Below are 27,489 nucleotides of genomic sequence, written 5' to 3' on the forward strand. Positions count from 1 at the left end.
GACCGGTTTGTTGCTCGTCATCTTTCCTTCATTGAGGGAAACATGCGGATTTGCTCTGCAAAACAAAAAAGTGATGTGTGTGATGCCACGACCGTCAGAGAGCCTGACAATGTCTGCAGTACTTCTCAAACTGAAGTAGTAAACAAAAGGGGAGAAAAATCTCATCCTGGAGTGGAGCCAGATGCATCTACTGACAGTGTAGTTGAAAACTGGAGAGGTTTAGCGGTCCCACCAAAAAAAAGAAAGATAACTTCATATCTCTCTTCTTGTCCTGAATGGCTGCATATTGACACACAAGTGGGCTGGAAAAAAGTCAAGGTACCATTGTTGAAAAACGGGAACCATCAACAGCCTGTTAAACTTCGCACATCAAAAGTGTTTGTGCTCAATACTTGTGCATTTGATTCTGTCTTGCAATGCTTATGCTGTTCTTTCTGTGAAAGTTTTTCATTTGAAAAGACTGTTCTGAACTATGAATGTGGGAACCAATTCCTCCACCTGGTGAAAACCATCACAACACAGAGTGTGAACCCACAGGTATACTCACAGAGGGCAGAACTGCTGGGGGAAATATTCAAACCTGTCCTCCTGACCTCTGGTGCTCTCCAAATTGATGCACAATGCCACATCTCCACTGTAATTGAGAGCGCAATGAGGAATATCCCAAGTGTTTATTTGATAAAACAATGCTCCTCACAGTACTGCAGTTTAAGCCAACAAGTAACAAGGCAAGTTTCACTTGTTTGTCCAAACGTTGCTGTCCTGCAGACCTGTGGCATGGCTTCTCTTCAGACTGCTGCTGAAGAGGGACTCAGCCTTCCTGACTCTCTCTGCCTCAGGCCAATTGAAAATCCTTCCCAGTGTCCGTCTTCATTCAAAACTCTGGACAACAATACAGGCAAGGCTCTGTGTTCAGGTAATGTTACTCACAGCTACAATCTGGGAGAGTTTGTGTGGATTGACACTGACCTTGGTAGCAGTTGCAAGGAAGTTGCCTTGCTTGAATTTCCCTCCAGTCTGGAGCTAAAAGAGAAGACCTTTACTTTGAGAGCAGTCATTGGCTTTGAACCAGGACTGACCCAGGATTCTCTCGGGCATTATGTGGCATACTGCAGGAGGACTACATATGCCTGGGAGATCTATAATGACCTGGGAAGTGGAGTGAAAGCAGCATCAGTAAATACTAAGATCTTCCCACATGCTGTGTTCTACACAGTGCAGTGATGCATTGTTTGAATTGTTGGAAAAAAATGTTGATAATGTTCCCTTTGACAAAGAAAGTTATTTTTTCACGTTTTCAAGTTTCTTTTTCTGGCTGTCATCAACTTCACATACATTCAAGATTCAAGATTCAAGAGTTTTTTATTCGCCATGTTTGAGCGTGCCAAACAAGGAATTTGACTTCGGTAGAAACACACCCTCTGTTCAACATTTAGGTGACTAACAACATTCAGGACATGTGAATAATGGCAAAAACAGTGTAGACAAATTCAAAAAGGTGTGAGGAGCAGGATGTTATTGCACAGCAATGTCTCTGAGACTCTATGAGTGGTGTGAGTTCATCAGAGCAACAGCCTGGGGGAAGAAGCTGTCTCTGTGTCTGCTGGTTTTGGCGTACCGAGCTCTATAACGCCGTCCGGAGGGGAGTAGTTCAAACAGACTGCAACCCGGGTGAGAAGGGTCTGTAGAGATGTTCCTTGCCCGATTCCTGGTCCTGGACAGGTACAAGTCTTGGATAGATGGGAGGTTGATTCCAATGATCTTTTCTGCAGTTCTGATTGTCCGTTGTAGTCTGTGCTTGTCTTGTTTGGAGGCCGATCCAAACCAGACAGTGATGGAGGTGCAGAGGACAGACTGGATGATGGCAGTGTAGAAGGTCTTCAGAAGCTCTCGCGGCAGGTTGAACTTCTTGAGCTGTCTCAGGAAGTACAGCCTCTGCTGGGCCTTCTTCCGGACAGAGTCTATGTGGCCGGTCCATTTCAGGTCCCGAGAGATTGTGGTTCCCAGGAACTTGAAGGTGTCTGTGGAAAGAATAGTATTACTGCGGATAGTGAGGGGTAAAAGTGGTGAAGGGTCTCGCCTGAAATCCACTGTCATCTCCACGGTCTTGAGCGAGTTCAGCTCCAGATGGTTTTGACTGCACCAGTGGACCAGCCGCTCCACCTCCTGTCTGTACGCAGTCTCATCACCGTCCTGGATCAGTCCGATGAGAGTGGTGTCGTCTGCATACTTCAGGAGCTTCACAGGGGAGTCACCTGAGGAGAAATCATTGGTGTAGAGCAGGCATGTCAAACATACGGCCCGCGGGCCGGACCCGGCCCGTTGGATGATTTGATCCGGCCCGTCATAAATTTCTGAGTATGTCAAAAAAAGAAGCGAGTCACTAGCTCATTTCTATCAAAAGTTATGATTCTTTAAAATAAATACAACTCAAATGCTCCCTCCGACCGCTAGAGGGCAGTAAATGTGTAAAAGAGCTCACGTCCACCATGCGGCACTGACACGAGTTAGTACCAGGAAATAAACATTCGCTGGTTAAGCAGAGGTGTAGTACTCAAGCGCTTCTTTGAGCTACGAGGCAAAATTGTGGGAGACGCAGCTATCCAGCGGTGGCACCACGCACTTCTCATGTCTCACAGCTGTGCGTCCGAAGGCACCGGATCGTCCCGATTTGGATAAATATAAAGACAACATAACAGATTTGCTGCGAGAGTTTGAGCGGAGGTTTCAGGTTTTCAGTGAACTTGAGAACAAGTTCGGCTTTTTTCGCTCGCCATTTACAGTGAAGCCTTCTGGTGTGCCAGCTGACATTCAGCTCGAGCTTATTGACTTGCAGTGCGATTCCGCTATGAAGGATACATTTGGGTCCGTGGGATTGGATACGTTTTATCAGTATCTTGTGCCAGGTTACCCCAAATTAACAGCCATGGCTGCAAAGGTTCTCTCCATGTTTGAGACTACTTATCTTTGTGAACAGGTGTTCTCCGTGATGAACAATAATAAAACAAAGCAGCGCTCAAAGTTAACAAATGAACACTTGAATGACATTGTTAAATGTGCTGCTACTCAGGATTTGACACCTGATATCGACGCACTTGTAAAAGCAAAAAATGCCAAGTTTCAGGAGCCAGCAGCAGCAAGTAGACTGCAGGAGTGCAGTGAGAGAGAAAAAAGTGTGATGACACATTTGTTTGCACGCATGAATAGAAATCATTAAAAATAAGATTAATCTGGTTTCATATTAAAGACAATTAATATTGTGCAGTATATTCTCAGCTTCAGTAGGCCCAGCCTAGTAGTTTGAGCTGATGTAGTCTAATCTTATTGCCCATGCACTGCTAAAACCTTTATTTTGTAATTTTATTTATTATTATTTCAAAGCAGTATGACAATTAAGGCAAAACATTTTTTTTCATAGCTCCCACTTGAGTTTGTTTAGTGTGGTGAGTTGGTTCAGGTGTAAAACTGCATTCACTCAACTGTTAAAATAAACCAGTTGTTAACACATTCAATGCCAAACATGAAAATCATTTTTTTTCTCCATTGTTTGTGAATAAATGTGTTATGCTTAGAAAAGATCCCTTGTCATCCGTGATTATAATATGTAGGGTAGGCTACAAATGTAGGCTGAATGATAAAGCATAGTACTGAAAAACAAAGCTAAATAGTTGGAGTTGACATTCTTTTACTGATCCGGCCCACCTGAGAAAAGAAACTCTGGATCCGGCCCCAGAGCCAAACTAAGTTTGACATGCCTGGTGTAGAGGGAGAAGAGCAGTGGGGAGAGGACGCAACCCTGAGGGGCTCCAGTGTTGGTGGTCCGGGTGTCAGATGTGATGCCCCCCAGCCTCACACGCTGTCTCCTGTTGGTCAGGAAGCTGGTGATCCACTGACAGGTGGAGGCAGGCACCGCAAGCTGGATGAGCTTCTGTTGGAGGATGTCAGGGGCGATGGTGTTGAACGCCGAGCTGAAGTCCACGAACAGGATCCTGGCGTACGTTCCTGGGGTGTCCAGGTGGTGCAGGATGTAGTGCAGTCCCATGTTGACCGCATCATCCACTGACCTGTTTGCCCGGTAGGCAAACTGGAGGGGGTCAAGCAGGGGGCCCGTGACCTCCTTCAGGTGGTTCAGCACTAACCTCTCGAACGATTTCATGACCACAGATGTCAGTGCGACGGGTCTATAGTCATTCAGACCTGTGATGGCGGGCTTCTTGGCTACTGGAACGATGGTGGATGTATTAATTGTTGCATTAATTAATGTTTTGGAGCAGACAGACTCATCAGGGTATTTAGGTTGCGGTGAACCTTTTGCATGTCAGATGTAATTGAAAAAAATGATCACATAGGCTTATTGAAAACAAGGAAATTAATCAATGAGCACGATACAAACATAATTACAGAAATATCCTCTTACTAAAAGCCATTCCCCGCAGTGAAAGTTTTCTGTAAGGTAAAAAGAAAAGAAAAAAAGGCTAAGAACATATTTACCTTGTATTCGTCCTGCATCAGGAGCATTCCAGGAGCTTGAAATTCGCGACAAAATATAGTGACGTGGGGCTGGGTGACGTCTTCGCTATGAATTAAATGTGTAATATCTGCAAAACCGTAGCATCCGGCACAATCGGTACAATTTTTGCAGCACAAACCAGCACAAACGAAACACAAACGAACGAACGGCACTATTTTGGGTCGTTTGGAAGTAAACAAGGGGGCGGGGCTACCTGACGTCATCGCTATAAAATAAATGTGTAATATCTCCGAAACGGAAGCAGCACAAACGAAAGTTTTTGCTGCACAAACCTGCACAAACGAAGCACAAACGAACGGTACCATTTTGGCTCCATTTGGAGACAGGTGGGGGGCTGGGTGACGTCATCGCTATAAAATAAATGTCTAATATCTCCGAAACGGAAGCAGCACAAACGAAAATTTTTGCTGCACAAACCAGCACTAACGAAGCACAAACGAACGGTACCATTTTGGGTCCATTCTGAGCAGATGGGGGGCTGGGTGAACTCTGGATGACCTATAAAAGAATCGTTCATAACTAAAAAACCATCGCAGCACAAACGAAAATTTTTGCTGCACAAACCTGCACAAACGAAGCACAAACGAACGGTACCATTTTGGGTCCATTTGGAGACAGGTGGGGGGCTGGGTGACGTCATCGCTATAAAATAAATGTGTAATATCTCCGAAACGGAAGTAGCACAAACGAAAAATTTTGCTGCACAAACGAAGCACAAACGAACGGTACCATTTTGGGTCCATTTGGAGACAGGTGGGGGGCTGGGTGACGTCATCGCTATAAATAAATGTCTAATATCTCCGAAACGGAAGTAGCACAAACGAAAATTTTTGCTGCACAAACCAGCACTAACAAAGCACAAACGAACGGTACCATTTTGGGTCCATTTTGAGCAGATGGGGGGCTGGGTGAACTCTGGATGACCTATAAAAGAATCGTTCATAACTAAAAAACCATAGCAGCACAAACGAAAATGTTTGCTGCACAAACCAGCACAAACGAAGCACAAACGAAACAGACTATTTTGCTTAAATTTTGCGGGGGGTGGGGGGCCAAGTTCACGCAGGTCCTCACTTGGACATGTGAAAGAAGCGTATGGATAAAAGTTAAAAAATAAAATAAAAAGAAGCGTATGATGATTGAACCATCTAAAATTGGTGGTATTAACGTCAGTGCGACGGCTTGAAGCAAATAGACTCTTCAAAATACCAGCCGGCAGGCAAGGTCAAGTTAAATAAATGGGTCATCATTGACCTTTGAGCGTCCCCGACAAGCTAAATGCCACTAAGGCGATAAGCCTTTGTCGACAGCTGCAAAAATGCCTCCGCATTTTTCCTCTGAAAAGTCCAAATCAAGAAAAAACGTTGCCAAAGCGTGTTACAAAATCTTTTAATGTCATACAGCATCATCAGAATAGTCCTTTAAAAATGCGTAGAAAAAGTCTATGAGTTGAACACTTGGCAGACGGGAGACCCCGACTTTAAGGCAGACAAATCCAGTAAACGCAAAGCCGCACACACAGACCAGGCCTGCTTCGAATTGTGCAATTGTCATTTTACAAATGCAGCAAATGCAAACCCGCATACACAGGTCTGCTACAAATTGTACAATTGTCCTTTTAGGTAGTTTTGATTTCGTGCACAAGTTTGGGTTTTCAAGGGCTATATAGTAATGGAATTTTATCGTTTTGAGATTTAAATTTAGTTCGTTTTCAGGGTGGCTTAGTTAATTTTTTATTAGTTTGAGTTTTGTCAATAACATGGTGTTTTAGTTTGTCTTTTTTTTTTTAAATTTGCTAAATTGTGTGAAAGATTAAAACAGCATGCAATATCGTGTCGTCAAAGTCCGACTAAACGTGATTATCCAGGTACTTGTCCGCAGAATGAATCGCATCATTAACATGAGGCGAAGTTGGATGCACGTCAAGCCTTGGCAAACAGCAAGGAAGCCTTGTTGGCCAAGTGGCAACGTGGATTTGTGCCTTGGATCAAACCAACTTCCACAATTTTTTCGTGATACTGTCGATATTTCTTCCAAATCTAAGTAAAACATTTCTTTGCACTTCATAGCGAGCGTTACATTTCCGGCTCAGTTCATCGACAAAAGCCAGGGACCAATTTGGGCCAAGAAGAAAATTCGTCGCCGAGGCGCAACGTCATCCGGTGGTGCTTCAATTAGCTTGCAAGTTGACGTCATTTGCGAGATCTCCCCAGTCACAGCTCAAACATTCTTCATCCGTGCAGTAATACCGAAACGAACACATTTCAAATCAAGTCCAAGCTCGTCCATTAACGACTCAATTTTTACAACGATTAATGTTACTTTTTACTTTTGTGAACATAAAACGTGTCAGTTTTCATTTGTGAGAACGTTTTTTTTTTCATGAACAAAAATGTTTTTCAATGTCAATTTGAGTTACTTTGTTTTCGTGACCTAAAATAACCTTGGCACGAACTAATACTAAGAAAATCAACGCGAGGGTTGACGCACGAGTTGCTTTGTCGACATTGACATGGAAACGGAAAGTAAAGCGCCAAAGCTCGAGAATGGGCCCCAAGAGACGCACGCCAGCAAAATTGACGCTCACTCGTTGTCAGAAGAGACGCGACGATCTTGCGTGGTCAGTGGCTAAACCTGCGCATGCGCATACACCCAGAAGATTGCTCGGGTGACACGGAGGTCGTTGGAATGTTCATGTCGCCGCGGTAACAGGGGATAACCGCGTTCGCACTCACACCTGGCAGATGTTGTAGTAGACTGTGTGCGCGTGCCTCTCAAATGCCGCGTCGCCATCTCCATGCGTGTGTACGTGTGTCAAAGGCACGTCCACGTGCTGGGCGCCGTTGCTGCACTCATGTGTGCCGTACGACGGGACGGTCTGCAGGAAAAGAGCCGGCCTTTCGCCATTAGCCTGCTATCAAATTCATTTTCCAGACGGATCTTTCATCATTCCTCGTCAAGTGTGTGGGTGGGTGTTGGGGGGGGTTCAATTAGGAAAATATAATATTGTACATTCAATTTTAAAATTTGCAATGGGTGGTGGCTTGGTTTGGCGTGTGCTTGTTTTTTGGGTTCAAATGTGGAACTCATAAAAGTTTTGCCAGACACCTTCTGGCAATTCAGTGGAAATTGTGTGTGTACCTTTCCCTCGCCGCTGAGGGGGAAGTCCTTGCGACACAGGTGTGCGATGATGCCCGCCGCCAGCGCGTCGCCCAGCACGTTGATCATGGTGCGAAATCGATCCCTGCGTGCCCACGCACGCACACGTCAAATGAGCGGCAGAGGGACGGCGCGTCGCCCACATGTTAGTGAAGGGAGATGAGAATATGCAAGCGTACGGAAATACACGTGCGTGTAATGCAGTGCTTCTCAATTATTTTCTGTTACGCCCCCCCCTAGCAAGAAGAAAACTATTCGCGCCCCCCCTTCCCCACCGTGACTATCCTAACTTGTCTTGTAAGTCGTAAAATGTTGCACTGTCGCAAACGTCACAGAAGTAACAATGAGAGCGCCACTGCCCCCTGCTGTGAAGATTCGCAATTACACTTTATTCTACTACTGCCAAAAAAAAAGCCTGTTCCCCAGGGTCACACGCGCCCCCCCAGGAATAGCACCGCGCCCCACTATTTGAGAAGCACTGGTGAAATGACACAGAGGGGTCACTGATGACCTACAGGATCCAATCGATGGCCACGATGAGCGTGATGTCGTCGGGGGGCAGGCCCACGGAGGTGAGCACGATCACCATGGTAACCAGGCCCGCCTGAGGGATGCCGGCCGCACCGATGCTGGCGGCTGTGGCGGTGATGCTGGTGGGCACACGCGCAAGCACGGTCAAGCGTGCAAGACGTAGGTCGAGCCGACACTGACGGGCCTCACCTGATGGTGACCAGCTGGCCAAAGTCCAGCTCGTAGTCATTGACTTGCGCGATGAAGATGGCGGCCACGGCCTCGTAGAGTGCCGTGCCGTCCATGTTGATGGTGGCGCCCACGGGTAGCACGAAGCGGGCGATCTGCCGGTCCACGTGGCACTTCTCCAGGAGACACTTCATGGTGATGGGCAGTGTGGCCGAGCTGCACGCAGACACAAGAACACACCTTTTTTTTTGCCTCACAGTCAATCGTGGCAAAAAGACACTCCGGGAATTTCGACCGCGTCTGGAGAACTACACTCAAACGTTTTGTCTTTGTCCACGGAAGACGGAACTTGGCGACCCAGCTGGACTTTGAACCGCGACAATGCGTCCCTTCCCCACCGACCTAGACGAGGTGGCCAGGGCGATGACCAAGGCCTGCAGCAGGCCGCGGATGAAGGTGAACGGGTTCTTCCCAGTCAGCAGAAAGTAGAAGAGGGGCAACAGCAGCAGGCCATGCACAAAGAGGCCGGCCAGCACGGTGACGCCGTACCAGCCCAACTTGCAGCCCAAAGTTCTGGGGTCCTGCATGTCCAGGATCTTGCCAGCCACCAAGAAGATGATCCCGAATGGAAAGTACCTGCAAAGAAAGGCAGCGGCGAGCGTCAGGCCATTATCTTTGGACGGGCATCAGGCCATTATCTGTGGACTCACCACACAGCGGCGTTTATGATCTTCATGACACACTCGTTGATGCACTGACACACGTTGACCAGCGGCGCGCCGCGCTCGCCCATCCTGCCCAGCAGTAATCCTGCCAACGCACACACACACACGTTTGCAAACTGAGCCGCCTCAAAACATGACGGGCAAAGCACATTAAGAGCACCTTTACGCCACTCACCCATGGTAGCTGAGAAGATGACAATGCCGAGCACGTTCATCTGCTGGCTGCTTCCCGGGTTGGTCTTGTACGTCACTTGGGGCGGCGGCGTCAGCTCCAGCACCACTGTTCGGCCCTCGGCGGCGGGCAGCATGTACACAAAGTTGGGCATCACCGTCCGGGCGGGCACTTTCAGAATGGGCACCAGGTCCGTCTTGTACTGAAGGTGTAAACGGCAAGCGTGAGGGCGGGCGAGCGGCAGCAAAGGCACGACAATGGGGGCGGCGCCGGTCGCACTCACCTGCTGGAAGGTTGCCTCGATCAGATTGGACGGGACCATGTTCCTGTGGGCGGAGCAGCCAAGCAGCACGCGTCGGTGATCAACGCACGCTCAAAGCTAAGCTGGCGCTCAAAGCTAAGCTGGCTGCGCAGATGACTAAATATAGGGCCGTTAGTCTCTGAGCTAATTGGATTTACGCGAGTGTAGAGTCCGTGTGTTTGTATGCCAATGTAACATCTTAGCACGTGTGGGTGGATGTCAGCACTCAGCGGATGGTGGGCAGGGCGGACCCACCTGATGAGGTCAAGGAGAGCATCGGCCGAGGTCATGACGGGCCCGCCCCCCAGGCGGTTGCTCTCCATGTCAGTGCCGGCGCCCGGCTTGATGATGATCACCAGCACGATGCCCACCACCACCGCCATGAAGGTGGTCCACAGGTAGTAGGTCACCGTCAGCACGCCCATGCGGCAGCACGCACGAGACTCCATCGACGAGAGGCCCGACATCAAGCTAAGCACATCAAGCATGCGTCGGGCGTTCCCATTCCACTTTTGCTTTCTTATTGGATTGCTTTTTAGAGTCTTTTTGTTAGTTCTTCTTTCTTTCTTTTTTTTTTTTTTAATTGGAAAAGCTTTTGTTGTATTTCTAACATTAGTATTTTGGAATCTCGTATTTTCTGAGCGCAAGTCGAGTCTAACCTTCCCTCTTGCGTCAGGCCAGAAATCAATTCAGAGCGTGTATGCTGTTATTGAAAACACAATGTCTGAAATGTGCTTTTATTGTTTGTTGTAGTTAGTTTTCTTCAAAAGCATCTTGTTTTGACTCAAATGTTTTGTTGTTTTCAGTTTTGGCTGGAGTTCTTCTAGTGACCTGCATTGGCCCAGGCACGGGAGGTCGGTCCTACCTGGAGGTGATGAGTGGCAGGATGAGCATCTTCAACATCCTCATGAGAAGTTCGCCAGGGAAGGAGAAGTAGATCTTGGCCTGCCGTGCAAAACAAAAACGAAGCTCCGTGAGCGCCGCCCGCCAAGTGGCTCACTAATCAAGCTCCCGGTCCACGGTCCGGCTTTTGCCTCCGTTTGCACTGGCCAATGGTGTGCAGTGCTACTCTTGAATTGTCTTCTGAAAAGCTGAAGTAAAAACGCAACAATTCTCGTATTCGTTACGTGACAGCTTAATAGTCAAGTCCCATCTGGTGTGGCAGCAACCTGCCTAAGCTGAAACGTCAAAGTTCTTGGGGTAAAAGGTAAAACGTGCTCTCGTGCTTTCTTCCGCTATGGCAGCAATGTGGCAGCCAGTTCGGTTTGGAGCCAACTCTGCGTATTGGCGGCGGGTACCTGCGTGGACAACTGCGTGGCCCTCAGCACAAATCCCAGCGCGCAGCCCGTCAGCACGGCCGCCACCGACAGGGTCAGGAGGCCATTCCTCTTGGCAAAGTTGCGCAGCGTCAGGCGGACGTCACGGCTGGCAGTGGTGCAGAGGAAAGACTTGAGGCACTCCGCTGTTCCCCCTCCATCCCCGGCCGCGCAGGACGAGCGTTCTGAGCGAGGGTCCTCTTCCTCGCCGCCGCTGGCCAGCAGAAGCTCGTCCATGACTGTTGCTGGAAAACGGCAAGCGACGGCTCGGCAGCTTCTCCTGCGGAAGGATTAAGTCGACGCCGATTTAGCGGGGCTAAGAAGCTTAGCGTCAGGTACCACGCTCACACCATCTCCTTCCTCCGCGTCGCCTGGGCCGCTTGGATTCAGAAGTCAACTCAGGCTCAAGAGACTGCAACACTTGATTACTACAAAGCGATGGGAGAAAGCCAAGCTACGGATATCGGAAGGAGCTGAGCGTGTGTCAACAGTGACTCACTTCCGTTTCAATGAAATTATAGTTGTCGGTTGTCATCAGTACACCTATCGTATTGGTGCGGCTCGGCGACCATCCCTCTCTGGCCAAGTTGCCGCTCCGGGTGATAAGATGTTAACTGAAGCCGTTGCTCCAGCGTCTCTTCAGGGGAAACCCTCTTCTGATCTGAAGGCCTCTCCGGTCAGGTGTTCCGGATGCGCGCCGCCAGGTGCGACAGTGACGGCCACCATTTGTCTCCGCTGTGCAGAGAGGTTTGCCCTCACATCCTTTCATCATGGCTGGTCAAAAGTAAGCTAGTTTAAACCTTTGCCAAACATTACAAGTCACACCAAACATCATCTTGACATGTTCTGTGGGCCCCTCCATTAGTCTTCGCACCGCTTTCTGGAGACTCTTGCCTTTGTTTAATAGCAGGCTGCTTTTACTGGAAAGTTGCTTTTTTTGCCCATTTCCTGAGAGGTGTAAATGAGCCATCATTAATTTCTTTTTGTGCATTTATACCACCGTCAACTTGGTTTTTGCTTGGTGTTTTTCTCGGTTAATGAAAGGATGACTAAAATGGTGGTTAGTTACAGCTTTAGCTATAAGGTTCCATCAAGTCAGCTGACCAAATAAAATGTGGCAAACCTGTCATCATTGTGTAACGGATTTTGAGCCAAGAGCAGATACGTCAATCCATTTAATTGTTCCGCCTCGATGACCAGGCTCGGCACGCACGCGCACACACAACGTGGTGGTCAGGAAGTGGGAGGGCCTTCCCTGAGAAGGCGTGCTAGGCGAAAGCGTGAAGGCTCCTCTCATGCGCGAATCGTCGGCTGACCAATTTGACTCCCTTTCCGTTGCAACAATCGTCCCACACTCAGCGAAAAAGTCAACGCCGGCTCCTCTGCTCTTACGCGGCCTGCCTGGAACACACCACGCGCACACACACACACACTCGTCTCTATGGTCAACATCATCGTAGGAAGTAAAGGTGGGAGGGCCGGTGTCACATGGTCAGGCTTAAGGCATTTGAGAATGGTGCAAAACGGATGAGGCGTTGCTTTCCCCATTGAATGGAACGCAAATGCCATTCAAGCGCTGAAACACCAAATCAAAAGCCAGTCTAAAATGTCTTCGCCGATTTAACGAACAAGACTGGCTGGCGCTTGGACAAAAGCAAAAAAGCTGCGCATCAAAATCATTCGTGACCCTGAGGTCAGATTCCGGACGGCTCGTGGGTTGGAAAAGTGACCCAATGTTCTCCGGCTGACGACAAAGGCAAAGTATGTGCAAAGGGTAGCGTGAGAGTCCAATTTCATTTGGGAGCCTGTATCTCAAATCATAGGAGCCCATCTTGGAAAAAGCAGTGGAAATGCTTGAGAAGGGAGCAGGAAAGGAGCTCAATGACGTGGCAGCAAAAGGCCGCCCCAGGCCGCCGATGGCTTTGCTGGAGATGTCATCACCACCATCTGTCCTTCCCAATCACACGGTGAGGTAATAATTTGGTGCCCTCCTTCCAACCCGCATGTGACAACTTCCTCCCACCTGTCTCCAAAAGCTTACTTTGACGGGCGAAGCTACCGAGTGCAGGCGTCAAGGCTGCTCCTCGTTCCCGGCGCTCGGCGTGCGATTGCGTATTTGACTCCTGAGCTGCTCAATGAGTTCTGGATTTTGTTGCTGCATCTGGTGAGCAAACTGCAGACCGCTGAAAGCCACCAAAACACACACACGTGCGTCGGTTAGCATCGTCGCGTGCATCCACGGCACAGACGTCTTTCTATTATTTGGAGTCGCACTTTGTCCAAAACGTCCAGGCCAATGCAGCGGCCGCACAGATTAATGATGGATGACACATAGGGCAAATCCCTCTCCATAGCAAGGTTACGTTTTTGTCAACTTTGATTTCTTGTTGATTTCTGTCATTTTGTCTTCAAATGCAAAGTGTGCTATCAAGAAAAATCTCTTCACGTGTCCAACCCATAAAGACGCAACTTTTGGATCGACTGCCGTCGCGTCACATCACTACTGAAATGCAAAGGTACAAAGTAGCGGCGTTTGTTGCAGTGTACGTACGCCTGGATGAGTCCTGATAGATCTCCGACTGGCGCCGGACCAGGAGCTCCTCCCGGGATTCCACCACCTCCTCCCGCCGCGCCGCCACCTGCGCCGTACGCTCCCGGCATCATTCCCGACATCCTGACACGAAAGCCAGAGGCGCCCGTCAGCCCAGGCAAGAGAGACAGCCAAATGCGCGCACACTTACATCTGCTGGACCTGTGGGTTGGTCATCAGCGACGACGCCTGCGACAAACGGCAAGTCAGAACAAGAGAAGGTAGCGCAAAACATGCAAACAGGCCTGTGTTATTCTGAGAAGCCGTGATGTCACCAATCGGGCTTCACGGCGTCAGTGGGAAACGCACAGGATCCATCTTTGGACGGGATCAACAATGGGAGACAGTGTAAACGTGCTTAGCCAACGCGGTATTCCTCACCATGTTCATGAAACCGGGATTGCTGAGCAGTCCGGCAAGGTCCACTCCGCCCATTTCTGCAATCTGACAACACACACACAAACATGTAAGATGTGGACAAACCCCCACAAGCGTGGCAGAGAGAGAGGGCATCACGTTTGCGGGACTGGTGGCACCCATCTTTTCCTCGGCGATCTTCAGGTTGGACTTGTAGGTGTCGTTGTCCGGATCAAGTTCCAGAGCTTTCTTGTAAAACGTGACCGCCTCGGAGTGCTTGTTGAGGCTTGCCAACGCCAACCTGCGTGAACGCATGCACGCAACACAGGTTGCCACCTCACTCTGACCGCACGCCATGTTTGGTGCCTCCTGGACGAAACTGGTTGTACTTTTGCAAAGCCAAACGCTTGCTCGGACACGTCCTTCTCATTAACGGCAAAAGACGGGACCAGTGAGGGCCGGTCCAAGCCTCGGTGCCAGAATGAACGGCAAGCCGCTCAGCAGGACGTTTGGGTCAAAGACGTGACCAATTTTCCCGACTCCCATACCCGGCAGAAAATGGGCGGGCCCAATTTCAGCGGGTAGATGGAACGCGGAACATTGTGGCGGGGCTTCTCACCCCATCCTGCCATAAGCTTTGCTGTAGTTTGGGTCGATGCCAATGGCCCGCTCGCAGTCCTGCACCGCCTCCGCGTAATTCCCCTGCTTGCTCAATGCCGCCGCTCTGTGTGCAAGTCACCAAACATGGCGTCAAGTCCGACGTTCACCTCTCCGATGTTGCTGGTGATCTCCCCGGCTACCCACGCACCTGTTGCAGTAGTAGACGGCGCTGTGCGGGTTGAGCGCAATGGCTTTGGAATAAAACTCCACGGCGGCGGCGTAGTTGTCCACCTTCATTTGGTCGTTACCTGCACGGGGATCACGTCAACACGGGGAAAGCGGGCAGCGGCGTGAGCGTACCCACCGTCTGCCTTGAGTCGCTCGGCTTCGCCTCGCTGCCCTTCGCCAATAGTGGTGTCATTGTTGTTCTCCCGCGACTGTTACACAGCAGAAAAGACGGGACACTCGTTGACGCCTGGCTGTCTCGAGCCAGGCCCACATGAGCAGACATTTTGCATAATTTTGACAAGCCTCGTGTCCCAAATGTCGAGTTTGTCGCAGTGTCTTCACCTCGAACATTTTGCGACAGCCGCTGAGTTGCGAGCTCCAAGGCCTTTTCTTCTCTCAATTATGCCAACCCAAAGGGATTGTTTGCTGCTGTGCTCACCGCGATTGCTCTATCTGATCAAATCGCACTGCGGTCCAAGAAGCCGTAGTCATTTTCACCCATGGACTCAGAGAACCCGCGGGAACGTATTGGCGGCAGACCAATCACGGCGGGCGGCTCTCACCGATGTCTGGCGAGTGGCAGAGGCGAAGATCTCTGGTAACGCCAGCGGGACGTCGAGGCTCCGGTCGTCCGCGGACACTTCAAAGGCCGTCTCCAAACATTGGACGGCCACTGCAGGGGGACGCAGGTGAGAAGGCGCCGTTCGCCAAGCGCGTGGCCAGCGGCTCACCTTCCAGGCTCTCCTGCGCTCCAGACGATAGATTGCCTGACTGCAGCTGCTCGTGGAGGTAGCGGATGATGGAGAAGGCCAGACGCTTGCTGTCCGTCATGGCGGCACGGACTGTCACGGCTATTTCCAACGACAAAACACAACTTGGCCAAACGCACGACAGGAAGGGCTGTCGTGACAACAGATCCGAGTCGGGTGACCGTTGCGACCCAAACAAATCGTTACTTTCTGAAACGCACCATCTGAGAATCATATTGCTCCTCGTCATACGCATCGAATCGTCTCCATCTAAGAGGCACATCGGGTTGAAAAACTCTATGGATGGCCGGAATCTAAGGAGAAATTTGTCACTTCAGGCTTTGTTGCTTTCTTTTTTTGGGAGGAGGAAACGTCCTCTCTCCCTAATTGAAATTGAAATGTCTTGGCAAACAGTCAAATGATCTGCCTGGAATTCGTATCTTTCTTGTAAGTGCGAAGGGGTAGTAATAAGACAAGTGGCTTTATTACTCGGCCTGATTAATTGCATTTCTTTTTTCTCTGTCAAACATCGGCCGGCCTTAAAGTGTTTTCTTTTAAATCGTCTGGCCTTGGAATGGCTGACTGCGGCTGCTCGTGGAGGTAGCGGATGATGGAGAAGGCCAGACGCTTGCGATCAGTTTTTTTTTTTTTTTTTTTTTTTAAGATTCATAGGTAGAGTTCAAAACTCCAGTTTAGGAGAAATTCTCCACTAAGATTTGCATTACGAAGTGAGCCAAAAACGGCTGCATTATTTTCCACCGATTTAACATTTTCACGAATCATAACTTTAATCGTATTTTCCACCGGACAATGGGACTGATAGCACCGAAATAGTCTTAAAAAGCACCATGCTGAAAACGCTGCTCTCGTTTAATTAGTCGTTGAACACCTAACTCGATAAAACGCGTCATTGCAACTTAGTCTAATATGACTCAAACCTGCCAGAAAACCGGAGCCGATCTTCTTGAAACCAGCGGCGTTTGATGAATTTTGTGTTGTGACGGACGATGAATACTGGCGTGTTCGTGTTAAATATTGTGCTCTGAGAAAATGATTCTTACTTCGAATATGAACTGTAATGTGGTTGACCACGCAAAGAAGTCAGCCATCCAGCAAGGCCACACGCGAAGCTAGAAGCTAACCGGACAATCGAGCGCATTTGGTTCGCATCGACACCTGCCTGGCGAGCTAGAAAAAAAATCAAACTAGAGCATTTTTTGTCTCACCAACTGTGGTAAAGCTTCAGACGCGAGCGAGTGCGAGACCGCGGTGAGAGAAATGTTGATTGCTGCTTCTCCTTCTTTCCGCTCGGCAAACGGCGCGTGGTTATGACGTCAGACACAGCCACCCAGCACTCGCTGAAACGCTCAGCCAAATTGGCCTCTTGGGCGTCGACGCTAATGCCAGAGCAACGGTTGCCAACAAAGAAATTAATTTTAAAAAGTATTGAAAAATGGCAAAAATAAAGAAACGTTTCATGACCTATTCAATCGCGAATCAATCGTCCAAGACAACAGGTGGCGCTAAACAAAGCCAAAATGAGCGTGACAGTCAAGTAAAGTAGATGTTCGGCAACGTTGCATATTTCCAAATGGCGTAAGAATTATTCTTCGCCTCAAACGTGCACTAATGCTTATTTACGGGAGAACTTTCAAATGGACAAGTGAATCTGATTGAAGAAAACGCGTAAACAGTGACGTCATTCGAGCTGCCAGGTTCCACGAAGCTAACAGAAAAGGTAACACGCACACAGGCTCGTATGAAGATTGCTAGTCAGTGTGGCGCATAACCGGAGGCGTGCTGGTCTCGGATGCATTAAGACGGTTAAGTGTGACGCGGCATTAAGCCTTCACGGACATCATACTCATCAACACTGAACTCGCCAACTGGCAAAGCACCAACATGAACCAAATGAACGTCGTGGTGTGTCGTGTCCAGGCGGACCGATCGTCACCCTGCTCGTCCTGGTCAACGCGACGATGAACGTAAGCTTGAAAAGCAAAAAGCGCGTGGTCCTGCCCAGCAGACCCTCTCCACCCAGCGTGGACCTCATCCTGGAGGACATCAGCAGCGCCAAGGCTGACGACCCGGTCTTTACCGTCCTGCAACATGTACAACCGCCACTGCTGCCACAACAACAAGAAGGTGAGGCCTTGCCACACGCTTGTACTTGACATGGATGTTGTAATTTCACGAGTGCAGCCAGCTCCAATTGAAATTGCAAAGGATTTTTTAGCTCGGAGGTCGTTGCTGTTTGCGATCATCACGGGTAACATAAAACGTTGCTCGTTCTAATGCAAAGCTTTTCACATTTAGCTTCAAACTTATCACATTCTAACGTGTCTTTGTGGTTTGACAGCAAGGTGTTCAGCAGAGCAAAGAATTTTGATGGTGGGGGCCGGGCGAACCTCAGGTGCCCACATCACTAGTCACTTTTTAGTCACAGAAAAAAAAATCTCAGCACCCGGACCCCGTATTTGAAATAAGTCTCAGCTTGTACCTTCCGGGGTCTTGAAAGACAGGTGGTCCAGCCATTATGATTGATATTGCAACATTGTGTCGTCAGCCGGTGAGGCAGAGCGGACCTTCTGCCAATGTCGGTGTCATGCGGACCTAAAGCGCCAGCTGCAGGAAGTGGAGATGGTCCTTACATGCCAGCGGGCCCACCTGAGGGCGGCGGGCCAGCGACTGGACCTCCATGTGGCGGAGGTCAAAGGTGGACTTTGCTGACTCCTCTGGAGCTGCCGCATCAACCTGCGAGCCGGAAATTGATTGAGGCTGCAAAGGCTGCTTGCGTGATATTCCCCCTGCTTCTCATCACGGTTCGAGGCTCATTTCAAAATTCACCTGCAGCGTTAGGAGAGCAAAGGGCGCTGAGACTTCGACACCCAAGATGAATGAAAATTTATGACATAATTGTTTCAATTGTTATTCCACAAACACAAAAGAACATCTCGAGTCTGACCGTGGCGCATACAATGTATTCTTGCAAATTGAAAAGAAAAAAAAACGGGGGGAATCCTCCTTCCTGTACTCAAATACGATAACTCAAGAAGTTTTATTGGCCATGTTTAAGCATGACAAACGAGGAATTTGACTTCGGTACATCTCAGCCTCTGTTCAACATTTAGGTGACTAACAACACTCAGTACATATGCGAAAATTGACTAATATTCTCAAACATCCCCTGATCTTAAACTCTCAGGAAAAACTCAAAACTCCTACTAGGGAAAATGAGAAACCTTGAGAAGAGACCACAGATGGGAGGATCCCTCTTCCAGGATGACCAGGCTGCAATGGATGCAGTGGACACATAGTACATATAATATAGACAATTCAAAATAAAGCGTAGAGAGCAGGATGTTATTGCACAGCAATGTCTCTGAGACTGTGGTGAATGGTCTTTGTTGTTTCGCTGGTCTCCAAAAACACTCGGACAATGGCTGGCCCAGGGCAGCACTCCAGTGACACACGGCTGATTGGAAAAAGATTTTATTCAACCGATGTCAGAGTGATGTCTCTCCAAAGATTTGAGTGGCCCCAAAAGCAAAGATGTTTCAGCCCTCAACAACAAAGATGTTCGCCCCAAAAAGCCCTAGCGTCTCCCCCATCATTTGTACCTCGTAAGACAACAGCTGCGGTCCGAGTCTCACTCTACTACACAAAGTTCACGCTGCGTCCAGTAACTATAGTTTTTGTATGCTGAATGACTTTTTATTGGGTGAAAACATGACAAATCACGTCAACATCGTCCTACCTATTTCACACGTTTTTCGCTGTGGCTTGAGCTTGCACGTAAAGGTCTTTTTGTCACAACAACCGACTCACTTTCAAAAAGAAATTCAACAAGTTGAACTAAAAAGAATAGCAGCTGGCTAGCTTTGATTTCCACACGAGTGGAAGAGACTCGACAACCAGATGTGAATGCAATCCGTTGAACACATACAAACATTGTACGAGCGGCTTGTACGAGGAAGATGTGACCTTCGGGGTCTGACCTGAATACAAACATTGTACGAGCGGCTTGTACGAGGAAGATGTGACCTTCGGGGTCTGACCTGATGTTACCTGTCAAGTTGCTCCCATGTTATCTTGCTCCCCGTCTCAAGTTACGACTGTTATGGTAAAGCGATTTTGTGTTTTGCGACTGGAGATTCGTCAGACGCGACTTGTAACTTGCCTGACTGCAAAACTGTTCAAATTCTCAATAAAAACGCTGAACGTATTGTCTCGTTTGCAGTTCCAACTGGCTGCAACACATAGCAAACACTAAAATAAAAAATATAAACATCATAAGCGGGACTTGAATCCGTGACGCAATGAACTACAGCAGTGGTCCCCAACCACCGGGCCGCGGACCGGTACCGGGCCGTGGGTCACTTGGTACCGGGCCGCCAAGCCGCACTGAATTTTTTTTTTTATCGACGATAAATTAATTCAGGTCAAGACACTCGTCCCGGTCACGTGACATGTTTCCCCAGTCGAGCCCGCAAAGCTAATATGTGGCGACAGGCTAACTAACCAGGCAATGAAGCATTCAAAACTGCTTCAACACATGGAGACCAATACGCCCTAATCCTCTTCCGTACTTTTATGAATGCTGATTTCTCCGACTCCCCGAAAAGGCACCACGGCGATCGGTGAGGGGAGGAGAAGAAACGAGAGAAAAGAGAGAGGTGCGGACAGGTGAAAGAGGCGGTTGTGTAGAAGTGGAAGGCGAATAAAAACACCCTGGGAAACTCAAAACTTGTCCCTCGTTGTGACTCGGAGCCGTAACAAAGCCAGGGGTTTTTGTTTTGCTCGAGATCAGCAAGAGCTCTGAGTGGGTACATCGTTAGCGGTTAACGTTAGCGCATCGCTACCAACGAATCCCCCCTTGCTCCAACAACGAACCGGGATCTTCCTGACAAACGGATTACCTCGTGAGTGCCGAGGATGGAACAAGAACAGTTAAGAGACCAAGTTACTACCACGCTGTGTAGGCTAGAATGGGATCAACTAGTGGGGGTATGTAACTTTCTAAAGGGCTCCAATGTCGACGATACTGGCGAGAACGAGGAAGCCATCAAGAAATTGAGCCGACGAGACTTGATGAAACTCATTGAAAATAAAATTGATGAAGTTGAGCAAAGTCACAAGTCAGTGGAAGTAGTCCAATTCATTGATGAATTGCTGGTGTTTATTAGAGACACTGGGTGGGAAGGTGACGCTCGCGAGAGGAGCACTTTTTACCGCCCCACTGATGTGACGCGCAACTACGAGGAGCTGCGGGTAGAGCTGAAAGCATTGCAAGAGAAACTTAAAATGGTGGACATATCACCAGCCGTGAGCCAAAGCTCATCACCTGCCAAAATATCGGAGGTGACTATTCGCAGGGAGTTTCGCATCTGTGGACAAATAGGTGAAAGTGGGCAGCGCGAAAGGCTGTCCTATACCAACTTGCTCCATCAAATGGAACTCGGACTTCGTAAAGGCCACAGCGAATCAGAAGTGATTGAAGCGGTTAAACTCAGAGATATGCTTGAACTAAAGACTGATATAACCCTTTCTCAGTTAAAAACAATACTAAGAGGACATTATAGGGAAGATGAGACATCCGACTTGTATCAAAAATTGATCAACCTTTCCCAGGAGCCCAAAGAATCGCCCCAGGACTTTCTATTCAGGGCCATTGAGCTCGAAGATCGGCTCCTAGATGCATTCAAAGGAGAACCAGCTGAACACTACAATGCAGACCTGGTCAAGAAGAATTTTTTTAGATCAGTGGGCACAGGACTACTGAATGACAACATTAAATTCCAGCTGAAATCACTTCTTGACAATTTGGAGGTAACAGATGAAAGACTGATCGAAAGGCTCAATGAGGCAGCTAACCTTGAAGCTGAGCGGCTAAACAAGCTAAGGAGGAGCGGCATCAAGCAACCTAGAATTAATGAGCTGCAAACTTCGGATGAACGGCAGGGCGGTGTGCACACAACTCCATCCCAGGACACAGCAGTAGTGAAAGAGAAAATCCAGAGGGCTGCAGCTCCACCGGAAGTACAGGCCATGGTCGCTGAATTAAAAACTGAAGTGGCAGAGATGAAACAAATGGTGCTTAATTCCTTGAATGCCGGCAAGTTCCAGCCCGCCCGGAAACCAACCTACAACACCCAAAGAAGGAGAGGCTGCAGGACCTGCCAGGACAACGGCGAGGGAGACAATTGCACCCACTGCTTCAAGTGTGGCCAGGCAGGTCACATATCCAGAGGATGCCGAGCTCCCCCTCTACTTCAGGGAAACGCCAGAGGGCCGCTGCCATGGGACCAGCAGTGACCCAGCCAACTCATCAGGAGTCCCGCTACTGCCACCATTGTCGACGAGAGGAACAAGGTGACACGCTGCTCCAGACCTGCACAAGCTGCTCTACTGCCTCGTACTGTTCCAAAGCCTGTCAGACTCAACACTGGCCGGAACACAAACACATCTGCACCGCGGTAAGAATGGTGGATCATCATTTGAGTGAGAGGCGAGAAAAAGGGTGGTCATCACACATGGGTAAACTTGATATTTTTCAAAATAAGCAAGGGAGAAAACTTGTCAAATTAATTGGTAGACGTAGGATGGTCAAGTGTACTTTTGATAATGTACCAGTTACAGCCCTGTGGGATACAGGCGCACAAGCTACGGTGATAAATGATAAATGGAGAAAGGAGCACTTGCTCTATACCACAATTCGAGAGATTGAGGAACTATTGGGACCAGAACCTCTAAATGGACTGGCCGCAAATCAGACAAAAATACCATTTATTGGGTGGGTTCCTGTTGAGTTTAAAATAACGGGCACAGAAGTTTCAAGTTCTGGCCTGTTAGTGCCTGTCCTCGTGTCCAGCGACCACAATGTGGCTCAGAGCCCTATCATAGGGTTCAATGTGATCGAGGAAGTCATTAATGAGCACGTGAAACAAGGCTCAACCGAGAGTGAATGTACAGCTAACATTGTGAGTGATGCTATGGACATGGTCTCAGCTAAGACTGTTATCCAGTTGCTGCATACACACCACGTAGTCAACGAGGAGATTCAGGTTAAAACGGGAAGAAGTAAAATTGTCTTAGGTCCGAATGGAACTACCACTGTTCGCTGTCGCACGCATATACAGGTTGATGATGACATTGCTATGCTGTTTTGCCCAGAGTCCAACCAGAGTTTGCCTGAAGGATTGTTTATACAAGAAGTACTGTTTAAGGCAAAGAGAGGCAACTCAACCACGGTCCCAGTACCCATCACTAATACCTCGAGTCATAATATCACTCTGTATCCACGTATTAATTTGGGACATGTTGAGGGGGTCAAGGATGTATATCCAGCAGCTCTACAGCTTGCGAGCAAGCCAAAAATGGATGGAAACGAGGCAGACCTCAAAAGTTCATCGTCTTTTCCCCGTAACGCGAGTGAAAGTTGGGACCCTCCGTTAATGCTAGACCATCTAACTAATGAGCAGCAACAGTTAGTGAGGAAAATGCTCCGCGAAGAGTGCAAGGCCTTTGCTCGAGATGAAAATGATGTTGGCAGCATTCCGACTCTCCGCATGCATATTTCCCTTCATGACCAAACCCCGGTCCAGAAAACATACATTAGTGTGCCAAAACCCCTACACCAGGAGGTAAAAGCGTATCTGCAGGATTTAATCAACCGAGGTTGGGTCATGAAGTCCAAGTCACCGTACTCTTCACCAATAGTGTGTGTAAGAAAGAAATCGGGAGAGCTTAGACTCTGTGTAGACTACCGCGAACTTAATCGCAAGTCAGTACCGGACAGACACCCTATTCCCAGGATACAAGACATGCTTGATACATTGACGGGTAGTTCATGGTTTACTTGATCAAGGGAAAGCATATCATCAAGGGTTCTTGGATGAAGAAAGTCAGCCACTCACAGCATTCATCACGCCTTGGGGTCTGTACCAGTGGGTACGGATCCCATTTGGTCTCAGCTCTCCCCCGGCCGAATTCCAGAGAAGCATGGAGGAATGTCTGTGGGGGTTGCGGGATGACATTTGTCTACCCTACCTTGATGACAATTTAGTTCACAGTAAGTCGTTTCAGGACCATGTTGAACGCGTGAGGGCAGTTTTGCAACGGTACCAGAAGCATGGTGTCAAACTAAGTGCTAGTAAATGTGAACTTTTCAAGCCTAAAGTCAGGTTTTTGGGCAGGATTGTGTCGAAAGAAGGTCATAGTATGGATCCAGCGGAAATTGCTCCTGTGATGGCACTAAAAGATAGGCAGCCCTGTAATGTGGGGGAGGTGAGGCAAATTTTGGGCTTTCTCTCCTGCTACAGGCCATATATAGAAGACTTTTCCCGCATTGCCAAACCGTTGTACGAACTCCTAGCAGCGCCATCAACCACTTCCAATGTGCCCCAAAACTCAAAGCGGCAGAGGGAAAGAGGAAAAGGGAAAAACAAACACAGTCGAGGACAGTTGTCATCCTCTGTCTCGATTACATGGACAGACACTCACCATCAGGCTCTGTGTTCTCTGGTTGACAAACTGTCTAGTCCTCCTATCCTAACTTACCCAGACTTGAATCATCCGTTTGTGCTACATACGGATGCCTCTCAAGCGGGGTTGGGAGCCGTGCTATATCAGCGACGCAATGGAAGATTAAGAGTTATCGCTTATGGATCCAGAACTTTAACACCACCGGAGAAAAATTACCACATGCACGCGGGTAAATTGGAGTTTCTGGCACTGAAGTGGGCCATCTGTGAGCGCTTTAGAGATTACTTGTTACACGCACCATCTTTTGTGGTCTACACAGACAATAATCCGCTCACCTATGTATTAACAACGGCCAAATTGAATGCCTCTGGTCAGCGGTAGGTAGCAGAATTGGCAGATTTCAATTTTACCATAAAATACAGACCTGGCAAAACGAATGCAGATGGGTTATCGAGGATGGCCATTGATTTTGAGGACTATATGAGTCATTGTACACAGTCTGTCGACCAGGATGTTGTAACAGCCACCCGACAGGGCATATTAGCACAGCAAGCTGAACAAACTCCTATCTTCAGCGCAATTTCCTTAGATGTGCTTCAGCAGCAAACTGGAGCGGAGGGACTGCCACATACTGTTCAGCCATTGACCAGAGAAGAGATTTGCGCGGCTCAGCGGCAGGACGCTGTAATAGGTCAAATATATCGTCACTTGCAGGAAAAAAGGAGACCGTTACCATATGAGCTGAAAGCTGAGAGTGCAGAGGTAAAGGCGTTGGCCAGAGAGTGGGACAAGCTCAAGATCAGGGAGGACGGGACCTTGTTCAGAGTAACTGCAACCAAAAAACAATTGCTTCCCCCCTTCTATCTATCACCCCCTTGTACTGGATGAACTGGACAAACAAATGGGCCACTTGGGCTCAGAGAGAACACTAAAGTTGGTAAGGGACCGTTTTTATTGGCCCAAAATGCAAAGAGACATTGAACACTTTGTCATGAATGTATGCGAGTGTCTGAAGAAGAGAAAACCAAACAGGCAAGCGCGTGCACCGATGCAGAATATCGTAACCACTCACCCCTTTCAGCTAGTGTTGGTTGATTTTCTCCATCTGGAACAATGTAAGGGGGGTTGCGAGTATATTCTAGTGGTCATGGACCATTATACACGCTTTGCACAGGCATATGCAACGACCAACAAATCAGCAAAGACTGTGGCAGAAAGATTGTTCAATGACTTTTGCCTTCGATTTGGTTTCCCAGAAAGGCTCCACCACGATTTAGGGAGAGAATTTGAAAACAAGCTGTTAAGTCACCTGAAGGAGTTGTCCGGTGTAAAGGGATCTCACACAACTCCATATCATCCCCAAGGGAACGGGCAAACAGAACGATTCAATAGGGCTCTCCTCTCTATGCTGAGAACCCTTACCGAAGAGCAAAAATTGGACTGGAAAACACACCTTCCCAAAGTAGTACATGCCTACAACTGTACTGCTAATGAGCTCACTGGTTAGTCACCATTCTTCTTACTTTTTGGTAGATTACCAAGGCTTCCGGTGGACCTTCTATTTGGCATTGAGCAGGAAGAAAGCCCGGGCTCCTACCAAGACTATGTGGGAAAATGGAGAAGCAGGATGATTGAGGCTTACAACATCGCCTCCAGGAATGCAGTTAAGTCAGCCGATAGAGGTAAAAGACAATACGACAGGAAAATCTATGGTCCACCACTTCAGGTGGGCAGCCGTGTTCTTGTCAGAAATGTCGTTGAGAAGGGAGGTCCGGGAAAGATCCGCTCATATTGGGAAGACAAGATTTACGTCATCAAACACCAAAAGGGTGAGGACAGTCCAGTTTTTGAGTTAGAGCCAGAAAATGGCACAGGCAGAACAAGGATCTTACACAGGAATTTGTTATTGCCCTGTGACTTTCTTCCACTAACTCCACAGGAAAATAAGAGGGTGGAAAAGAAAAAAACAAAACAAAGACACTTTGATGAAAATGGGAGAGCAAAGGCACAACAGATGCAGCAGGCGGAAAGGGAGGGGGATCTAGATGAGGACTTATTGGATGCTGCCACATGGTCTGTCCATGAGCCGCACGGCTTGCGTTTGCTGGACCCCACTGCAGTAGAATTTGTCCCACAAATCGCGAGGGATGCTTCCGTGCAGGAAGAGCGTTCCGAACAAGCTGAGGAGGAGGAAAGGGTCGAGATAGTCCCTTCTCCATCTGGTAGGGAAGTTGAGTACACTGCAGATGCAGGTGATATATCCGAGGAGCCGGAGTTCGAAGACGCAAGAGCGGCAGAACAGAGAAGGTGGTACTCAAAAAGGGAAAGACGGAAGCCACAAATTTTGACTTACAATACGCTGGGTCAACCGACTTTCACAGAGAGGACAGTAGCTACTAAATGTTTAGATGTTAGGGGGTTCTGGCGACCTTGGTGTTGAATGCTTATGTTTATATATATGATTTGGGACGTCATAGTTAGCTGTTTATTTGAATTATACCACCGATGTATTTCGTCGTTCATTGATGGTGGCAAATACAGCCAAATATGAAGATGTAGGAACCGGACAAACGTGGTTGTAACATGAACATGGACAAATGCCACATGTGTATGCCGGTCTTATTGAAAATGTTGTTGAAAATGTTGGGTGGTTGAATGCTTACACTGAATTTTTCAGGAGTATATACAACTGCAATGTATATTTGTCAGGGTACGTGAAAAAAAAAAAAAAAATTGTTACCTTGATGTGAGTGTTAGGTCAGGATGACACTGTTTTTTTAAGTGGGGGAGGGTGTGGGACTCTCGATGGGATTACCGGTGTTTGAGTGATGTTCCACTTATTTATTTTCTTTCGGTGTGTTCGCATTTGTCATGGTGATCGTTCTGGTGTTTGTTTAACTAGGCTGCATGTATTTCTTTTGTGAATGCTGATTTCTCCGACTCCCCGAAAAGGCACCACGGTGATCGGTGAGGGGAGGAGAAGAAACGAGAGAAAAGAGAGAGGTGCGGACAGGTGAAAGAGGCGGTTGTGTAGAAGTGGAAGGCGAATAAAAACACCCTGGGAAACTCAAAACTTGTCCCTCGTTGTGACTCGGAGCCGTAACACATGCTTCCAACCGTATCGTTTATTTATTAGGCTAAATATTTCCCTCTGTGCAAAACGTTCTGTAGTAATCGAAAACTGGCGTCTAGCATTAGTCAAAACATAAGATACAATCAAGTACTGAACATTTTTAGACGACTTTGGCAGTGTCCGTGATTTAGAAAAACATCAGGCACGCATTAAACAGTTCCTTAAAGGTCATCAAGATATTCAGGCAATATATAAGAAAACATTTGTTATTTTAAAGTGCTCAGAAATATATATCAGATCATAAAGTTATAAAAACCTTTGTCATTACCACCTATCAAAAATGTCTAGTTACGCATGTCTTCTTTATTGATTTGGTGTGTAGGTATAATTATATGCTTAAAATGTTTCTTTTATTGATTTAATATGTGAATATACTTTTCTGTTTATGTACTTTATTCAATGAGGTTTGAGCATATCTGTTTTTGTAGCTAGGCAGGACTTTTTT

General features: G+C 48.0%; 4 protein-coding genes across 16 annotated transcripts in view; 2 read left to right on the top strand and 2 right to left on the bottom strand.

Moving 5' to 3' along the window:
* Positions 1–1,347: 1,347 nt before the first annotated feature.
* slc1a8a (solute carrier family 1 member 8a) lies at positions 1,348–11,396 on the bottom strand. Of its 5 annotated transcripts, XM_061297472.1 has the most exons (11): positions 10,886–11,396; positions 10,453–10,532; positions 9,843–10,058; positions 9,570–9,612; positions 9,290–9,488; positions 9,100–9,199; positions 8,792–9,025; positions 8,411–8,605; positions 8,206–8,340; positions 7,673–7,775; positions 1,348–7,409 (listed from the first exon to the last, which is right to left on the bottom strand). In XM_061297472.1, the coding sequence occupies exons 1-11, from the start codon at positions 11,138–11,140 to the stop codon at positions 7,263–7,265; spliced, it is 1,707 nt and encodes a 568-aa protein (XP_061153456.1). In that variant the 5' UTR covers positions 11,141–11,396; the 3' UTR covers positions 1,348–7,262. The 5 variants fall into 5 exon arrangements, with proteins under 5 accessions (XP_061153456.1, XP_061153457.1, XP_061153455.1 ...); XM_061297473.1 differs by lacking the exon at positions 1,348–7,409 and having other exon boundaries at positions 7,447–7,775; positions 8,939–9,025; XM_061297471.1 differs by lacking the exon at positions 1,348–7,409 and having other exon boundaries at positions 7,447–7,775.
* A 669-nt stretch (positions 11,397–12,065) lies between these two features.
* On the bottom strand, positions 12,066–16,800 carry sgta (small glutamine rich tetratricopeptide repeat co-chaperone alpha). 5 transcript variants are annotated; one of them, XM_061297483.1, is made up of 12 exons: positions 16,654–16,799; positions 15,410–15,529; positions 15,242–15,351; positions 14,815–14,887; positions 14,659–14,758; positions 14,470–14,574; positions 14,010–14,151; positions 13,875–13,937; positions 13,645–13,682; positions 13,455–13,577; positions 12,963–13,086; positions 12,066–12,304 (listed from the first exon to the last, which is right to left on the bottom strand). In XM_061297483.1, the coding sequence occupies exons 2-11, from the start codon at positions 15,507–15,509 to the stop codon at positions 12,975–12,977; spliced, it is 966 nt and encodes a 321-aa protein (XP_061153467.1). In that variant the 5' UTR covers positions 15,510–15,529; positions 16,654–16,799; the 3' UTR covers positions 12,066–12,304; positions 12,963–12,974. The 5 variants fall into 5 exon arrangements, with proteins under 5 accessions (XP_061153467.1, XP_061153464.1, XP_061153465.1 ...); XM_061297480.1 differs by having other exon boundaries at positions 12,945–13,086; XM_061297481.1 differs by lacking the exon at positions 16,654–16,799 and adding an exon at positions 16,489–16,620 and having other exon boundaries at positions 12,945–13,086.
* Positions 16,801–16,965: 165 nt separating this feature from the next.
* On the top strand, positions 16,966–19,652 carry lg14h19orf25 (linkage group 14 C19orf25 homolog). 3 transcript variants are annotated; one of them, XM_061297489.1, is made up of 3 exons: positions 16,978–17,250; positions 17,366–17,572; positions 17,994–19,652. In XM_061297489.1, the coding sequence occupies exons 2-3, from the start codon at positions 17,407–17,409 to the stop codon at positions 18,155–18,157; spliced, it is 330 nt and encodes a 109-aa protein (XP_061153473.1). In that variant the 5' UTR covers positions 16,978–17,250; positions 17,366–17,406; the 3' UTR covers positions 18,158–19,652. The 3 variants fall into 3 exon arrangements, with proteins under 3 accessions (XP_061153475.1, XP_061153473.1, XP_061153472.1); XM_061297488.1 differs by having other exon boundaries at positions 16,980–17,165; XM_061297491.1 differs by having other exon boundaries at positions 16,966–17,572; positions 18,006–19,652.
* A 112-nt stretch (positions 19,653–19,764) lies between these two features.
* LOC133167007 (uncharacterized) overlaps positions 19,765–27,489 on the top strand; it is a 31,822-nt gene continuing 24,097 nt past the window's right edge. The window contains exons 1-2 of one of the 3 annotated variants that reach the window (XM_061297479.1): positions 19,765–21,903; positions 25,445–27,183. In XM_061297479.1, the coding sequence (XP_061153463.1) occupies positions 20,363–21,742 (1,380 nt within the window). In that variant the 5' untranslated portion in view covers positions 19,765–20,362 and the 3' untranslated portion in view covers positions 21,743–21,903; positions 25,445–27,183. Of the gene's footprint in view, positions 27,184–27,489 lie in introns of those variants that run through there. The other 2 variants (XM_061297476.1, XM_061297478.1) reach the window with 2 other exon arrangements.

The sequence above is a fragment of the Syngnathus typhle genome, linkage group LG14, assembly GCF_033458585.1.
Source record: "Syngnathus typhle isolate RoL2023-S1 ecotype Sweden linkage group LG14, RoL_Styp_1.0, whole genome shotgun sequence".
NCBI lineage: Eukaryota > Metazoa > Chordata > Actinopteri > Syngnathiformes > Syngnathidae > Syngnathus > Syngnathus typhle.